At 41.6% G+C, this 7,201-nt stretch overlaps 1 protein-coding gene across 1 annotated transcript in view; it reads left to right on the forward strand.

Annotated features, from left to right (window-relative positions):
- LOC105820505 (kynurenine/alpha-aminoadipate aminotransferase, mitochondrial-like) overlaps positions 1 to 7,201 on the forward strand; it is an 18,628-nt gene that overhangs the window by 9,172 nt on the left and 2,255 nt on the right. The window contains exons 5-10 of the mRNA XM_012656988.1: positions 565 to 774; positions 2,610 to 2,675; positions 5,137 to 5,219; positions 5,664 to 5,760; positions 6,022 to 6,083; positions 6,958 to 7,033. Of these exons, the coding sequence (XP_012512442.1) occupies positions 565 to 774; positions 2,610 to 2,675; positions 5,137 to 5,219; positions 5,664 to 5,760; positions 6,022 to 6,083; positions 6,958 to 7,033 (594 nt within the window). The remainder of the gene's footprint in view (positions 1 to 564; positions 775 to 2,609; positions 2,676 to 5,136; positions 5,220 to 5,663; positions 5,761 to 6,021; positions 6,084 to 6,957; positions 7,034 to 7,201) is intronic.

Below are 7,201 nucleotides of genomic sequence, written 5' to 3' on the forward strand. Positions count from 1 at the left end.
TAGAATTATAAAGAGAATTCAGTCAGAATAGGCTAGCACATGCTGCATAACAAATGACTCCAGTACAGTCATTCATTTGTAACTTACAGCTGCAAAGGTTTATTTCTCCCACACTGCACATCCACGGGACGGCTGCAGCTCTGCCCACGACATCTTCATTCCAAGCCCCAAGTCGACAGAAGCAGCCCCTGTCTGGAGCCTTGCCAATCTTAGAGCAGAGGGAAAGAGAGATCCACAGCTGGATGTTAAAGCTTCTGCTTGGCAGGAGCACACATCACACTTCTGCCCAGAATGTATTGGCCAGAGCCAGACACACGGCCAAGCCTGACATAACTGGGGTAAGGAAGTGTCGTCCTTCCTCTGGGAAGGGAGAGGAGCTGTTTTTGATCAATAATGTAATCCACCCCGGGGAACAACAGAATTAAAATATATAATCTCAACCCTTAGGAGCTTGGAGCTGAGTGCAGGTTGGTATGTTTAAAGTCACGTTCTTGCTTAGTATTCAAAAAAAAAAAACAGTGGTCCTTATATTTTGTAATCGTGTCTGGCTCTTGTGCTCAACAGCTGCAACCCCTGGGCTGCAACATCATAAGCGTTGCCAGTGATGAACATGGGATTATTCCAGACTCCCTCAGAGAAATACTTTCCAAATGGAAGCCAGAAGATTCAAGGAACCCCAAGAAAAACACCCCCAAATTTCTTTATACTGTCCCAAATGGCAACAACCCCTCTGGAAACTCATTTACAAGTGACCGCAAAAAGGATATCTATGAGGTATTTTAAAAGAATGTGTTCATGTAGTTCTGTTCCTGTTTCTTGCTAACTTTTTGAAGAGTACTGTGTAAGTTCCCTCTCTTACTAGAGAAATTTATGCCAGTTTAGCCGTAATAAATGAATACCACTTTCATTAATTAGGAGATTTTTTTCTTTTGCCTTAATCGATGACTTAATAGAAAAAAATAGCATTAGTGGGCTTGTATTAAATTATGAAATTAGTTAATATTTGACCTCAAGTTTGATTTTCATAATTTTTTATTTGTCTTGTTAACTTTTCTCTTCTTCCTATTCCATGTGATTCAGATTACAAAGAATTCTTTAAAAATATGAGGCGTGATCTTTTGTAAAATCCCTTTGAGGTGTCTGTGATGCCTCACTCTTCATTATAAACGTTAGTTTAAAGTAACAGATATATTGAGCTCTACAGAAATCTTTGAAAAAAAGAGAAATGTGCCTTTTGGAACTCCTCTTTCATGTACCTAACTATGCTCTTTAACCTTTTACTACAAATAGCTTTATAAGTACCAAGCCCTTGTTGAACTTTATAGAATTTATTTATGTGCAGTAGGATCACAAGGAAGATTTCAACCAGTTCTTGTTACTTGGAAAATTTATAGGTTCAAAATATTGTCTTATTCTTATTTTTTATACCCTCCTGGGCTCTGTCCTGAGTTCTCTGTTTACATACCTGCCCTAGACAGCTGGCCGAGTTCTGTAAGTGATGACTGCCATGTTGCCTGGTCCCTGCCTAGTCCTCTTCCCTGAGCTCCAGACTTCTGTAGCCAACTTTCTACTTGATACCTCCACACAGATGTCTGATAGGCATTTCAAGTTTAACATGGCCCACCCAAACCTCTAATCCACACCCCTCACATTCCCCGACCCCACAAACAGTGCGAGCATGAGGAGCTCCCCTGTACTCCTCTCTTTCCCTTCTCTCCGCCCCCCCACCCCCACGTCTAGTGCCCCCTGTGGACTCAACTACCAGGTTATCCAAATCCATAATTTTCTCCACCCCCGTCACTGTCCCCATCTTCTAAGCTGCCACTCGCCCTCACTGGACTCCTACAACACTGTGCCCACTCCACCCTGCTGCATTTCATCCTGGTCCATAACCAGCCACGTCCCTCCCCTGTTGAAATGTCAGTGTACGGCCAGGCTCATGGTTCTGTTTACAGCCTTCCAGTGGCTTCCCCTTGCAGTTTAAATAAAGTCCACATTCCTTTATCTGCCCCGCAGAGCTGTGTGACATGGTCAGTCTGTTCTCAGGCCTGATCTCGTATTCTTCTTTCTGCAGCGCACTTGGGGCAGCCACACTGGCCTTTCTAGCCCTTAAACGTGCCAAGCTGTTTGCTCACCCAAGAGCCTTTGCCCTCCCTCGTCTCTGAGTCTAGGTTTCTCTTCCCTGGTATTTGCACGGCTGAATCGTTCTGTCATTTTGAGCTCTGGTATTGCCTGGTCAGGAAGGGCTTCCCAGAGATTCAACCTGAAATAGCCACCCTCCCACTGTCTCTCTCAAATGTCACCTGTTGTAGTGCACCCCCCAGCACTTTATCCACCCACTTAATATTTCTTCTGCTCAGTGTCCACTGGCTTCTGTCTATTCTGTCTTTCCCACTAGAGTGGTAAGTTCCGTGAGAACAAGGGCCTTAGCGCCGTGTTCACCTCTTTATCCTCACGGTCTAGGACGGGAGAGCCTAATTCTTGAATCAGTGAATGAGTACAATTATGATACTGTTAAAGAATTATGATTCCAAACAACTTGAACTTTGGATAGCTCTTAAGAAATATATTACTTTAAGAAATAAATATATTGCTTTAACCTTTTTTAGCTTGCAAGAAAATATGATTTCCTCATAATAGAAGATGATCCGTACTATTTTCTCCAGTTTGACAAGGTAAGCGATGATGTGAACTCATGTCACTATTAGAAGATACGTCGTTGAACGTTACTGCGCTGCACTGTATACTAGCCTGGCTGCTGAGTCAGAGCTAATCCACTCTTACATTGAAACTAAATCAATTAAGATTGATTTGCTACCACTTCCATTTCATTCTTCCACTTTTATCATGGGATTAATACTTTGCATTTTTGGTATTGCTGCTTTTTCCAGAAATTACTTATCCCCAAAATAGTAGCTACCCCAAAGGCAATTACAGCAACAACAAAAATAAATAAATGGGACTTGACGAACTTAAAAGGCTTCTGTACAGCAAAGGAAATATCAACAGACAACCTACAGAATGGGAGAAAATATTTGAAAACTGTATATACACATCTGATAAAGGGCTAATGTCCAGAATCCACAAAGGACTCAAACAAATCAGTAAGAAAAAAACAACTCCATTAAAAAGTGGGCAAAAGACATGAATAGAAATTTTTCAGAAAAAGGTAGACAAATGGCCAAGAAACGTGAAAAAATGCTCAGCATCACTAATCATCAGGTAAATGCAAATTAACACTACAATGAGATACCACCTTACCTTTATGAGAATGGCCATTATTAAAAAGTTATTAAACAGTAGATGCTGGCACGGATGCAGAGAGAAAGGAACCTTATACATTGTTGGTAGGAATGCATATTAGTACAACCTCTATGGAAAACAGTGTGGAGATTTCTCAAAGAACTATAGCAATCCCTCTGCTTGGTATCTACCCAAAGGTAAAGAAGTCATTTCATAGAAAAAGACACCTGCGCTTAAATGTTTATTGCAGTGTAATTCACAACTGCAACAATGTGGAATCAGCCTGTGTGCCCATCAGTTCATAAGTGGATGAAGAAAATGTGGTATATATATTCTCAGCCATGAAAAGCAATGAAATAATGTTGTTTGCAGCAAAACTGGGATAGAACTAGAGACCATTATCCTGAGTGAAATATTTCAGGAGTGGAAAACCAAACACCGTGTGTCCTTACTGATAAGTGGGAGCAAAATGTTGGGTACACATGGGCACGAAGAGGTATAAAGGACATGGGAAACCAGAAGGCAGGCGGTAGGGTGGAGGGTTTGGAACAAAATCTTACCTATTGTGTACAGTGAATACTGTTCTGGTGGCAGGCACCGCAAAAGTCCTGACTTAAGCATTATACAAGGTATCCATATGTCAAAAACATTTGTACCACTTTCGTATTTTGAACAAATAAGCTGAAGCAGGAAGAGGCCGTGCTCAATAATGTCCATTTTAGACACAGGAGGAGGCATCACAGGCAGCATGCCACATACTTGTCACCCTGTCATTTATGTCCTGGATCTTACCTGCAACATAATGGGCTTTTAGATTCACTTTCGCTGCATTTTATAGATATATATGCAACTTTTCCTGATTACTGTGTTCTAACAGACAATAGTAGCAGTAAGACAATTCCTCAAAATCCACCACTTTCTTTGTTCTCAGGGCTGCAGAGAACATACGCTTGCATTCAGTTCCCCGTTTAAATATACAGAGAAGAAACAAAAACTTTGTTTTTTTGAAACACAGCCTCACTCTGTCACCCAGGCTGGAATACAGTGGCATCATCATAGCTCACAGCAACCTCAAACTCGTGGGCTCAAGCTATCCTCCTACCTCAGCTTCCCGAGTAGCTGGGACTACAGGTGTGCACCACCACACCCAGCTAACTTTTTATTTTTTTGTAGAGACAGGGTCTGACTCTGTTGCTCAGGCTGTTCTCCAACTCCTGGGATCTAGTGATCCTCTCGCCTCAGCCTCCCACAGTTGTCAGGATTACAGCTGTGAGCCACCACTCCCGGCCTGAAACTTGATATCTCTGTACGATTTGCCAGAACATCACTTCTTTCTACTCACACTCCTACTCTCACTGTGCCTATAACCCCACTTCTCATTCGTACCGCCTTTTGAAGTAAATATTGAAGTCAGTACATCCTGTTGATGCCATTTCTCGTCTTCATTCTCATCTTATCTTTCCGGTTGGTTCTAAGGATCAGCGTCTCTCCCTGCGCAATTGTGAATGCTCCTGGCCGTCCACATTTTGGTCTTGTGCAAACTTGCCTTTCCTGACTTCTTCCTTTAAGTCTGTTAATCCTGGGTTTCAACCTTTGTGGCAAGGAGGGCCTGTTTGAGGTTTCTCCAACTGTATAATAATGGCATCTGGAGCAAATGTGGAAGCCTTGTGTGTGTCTTTGGCAGAAAAGCCATGAAGACAGGCAGGTGCTTATGAAAGAATATGCATCTCTGTTCCTGTCCCATGTTAAAGGGCTGAAATAAAGGTGAGAGAATACTTGTGCTTTCGTCATCCAAAAACATGCCCTGTCCACTCTCTGCAGAGTAATCATACAGTGACTGACACAGAGTTCTCAAACCAACAGCTGTGTTTTTGTTTGTTTTTTCATTTTAAGCCCTGGGCACCAACCTTTCTTTCCATGGATGTTGACGGGCGTGTCATCAGAGCCGACTCTTTTTCAAAGGTCCTTTCTGCTGGGTAAGGCCCATGTCTCTACCGTGAGGCTCAATCTAAATAAGCCGGACACTGTACCTCAGTGTCTTTTAGTCCACACAATTCTTTTCACTGAAGATGCTTGTATTCCACTTGCTGTAAAACACTAGTTTGGTTATTACAATTATTATAGGCCTTTTGTCTCTTTATTGATCTCCAGTGGCCAAACACACTTGGCCATTAATCTAAAGTTGCAGTGGGACTGGTCGGGCTTTTGGTATCGTATGTGAGAGAGCACATTTGGAAATACGCGGTCAGACTTGTTTTAAATGTACTCCTCTATTTAAATTTGTATTGGAAATAAGAATTAGTTAGCTCTATTAGTTTGTTTAAGTGTCTAGATCCATTTGTCCCCAGGGCACAACTCTCTTCCTAATGAAAGCAGGAAAGGGATATGTAATAATTGTTGCATTTTCTCTTTCTGTGTAGGTTGAGAATAGGGTTTCTCACTGGTCCAAAACCCTTGATAGAGAGAGTTGTTCTTCACACACAAGTGTCAACATTGCACCCCAGCACTTTTAACCAGGTAAGGACAATTTAGGAAATAGGCGTTTTTAATCAGATCAGAATAAAAAATAGATGGACAGCAAGAATTCCAAACCTGTTTAGTGAATCATTGTTTTCCTTCCTGATTTATTATAAACCACTGACTGTATAAGCTAGGTTCAGCTTATCAGATGTTCATGGCGGTTTACATGTAATCAAGAGTGTTTTGCTTTTTCCTTTAGCAAACATCACATTTTTAGGGTATGAACCATGACTTTCATTATTGTTTTATTTACTTTAGCTCATGATATCACAGCTGCTACACCAGTGGGGAGAAGAGGGCTTCCTGGCTCACGTACACAGGTATCGAGTCACTTATTAAAACATCTATGAACAAAATAGGAGCCCAGCAGACGTAGTACAGATCACCCAGAATGTTGGTTGTTTATTCTTCCTTCCTAACCCTAAGATACACAAGAGGAATAGTCTATCAGAAGTCAAAAGTCTACTCATTTTATTAGCTCTTCACCTACAAAGTCTTTTCAGGAGCATCCCGGGGATGGCTTGAAAGCAGTCCGCCCACACTCAGAGCAATCGAGAATTCCCACCAGGTTGGCATTCCCCGATTTAACTGATTGAGAGGGTGAACTATGCATACACATAAATATTTTATTTAATAATCAACCATGAGGGACACATGACACAGGATTTGGCCCAAGCACAGGTGACTGAAAACATAATTTGCCTACATAATGAGTATATTGGTGCAAGTGATGAGTTATTTTAGTTATGTAAATGTGGTACCTCCTAGGCCATTCAGAAACAAGGAGAGATGGGGTATCCTCATTCCCACACCAGTGACTCATCACATCAGTGGTGTTTTCTTTGATCCTGAGTGTTCTCCTACCGTGCAGGTGATAACCATTGTTTCAGATAACTAAGCACAAAGATTGATCCTGCTACATCCCCTACTTCTAGGTTCCATATTTTACATGGAAATGGACTTTCCTTTATCAAGTTTCACTTTTTGAATTATTCCACAATAAATGAAGAAAGACAGCAATAAAAAGTTTCATCACCAGGTGATAAGTCAAGCACGTATACTCTGTTCTCTTATCAAGTATTCAACATTTTAATCAAGATAAAAAACAAATTCTTACAGGCTGGACTCCAGAGCCTTTTTTGTTCCTGCAATCAATGTGTTGAGTACATCCTTTTCATTGTTTTCTTCTTCCAGGGTTATTGATTTCTACAGGAACCAGAGAAATGCAGTATTGGCAGCTGCAGACAAGTGGTTAGGTGGTGAGTGGAACGTACACGCCTGTATGGTAGAAGTAGCACCTGTGTGAGTGGGTGGTGGACACTGCATGTGATGAGCGATCCTGGTGGAAAGAAACCGTTCCAGGAGTGTTCTTGCCAAGGACATGGTACCCTATAAGTGATCCCAGAAGTCACAGTATGCAAACCTGTTTCTTCTTTAC

The sequence above is a fragment of the Propithecus coquereli genome, unplaced genomic scaffold (genome assembly GCF_000956105.1).
Source record: "Propithecus coquereli isolate 6110/MARCELLA unplaced genomic scaffold, Pcoq_1.0 Scaffold53, whole genome shotgun sequence".
NCBI classification, from domain to species: domain Eukaryota; kingdom Metazoa; phylum Chordata; class Mammalia; order Primates; family Indriidae; genus Propithecus; species Propithecus coquereli.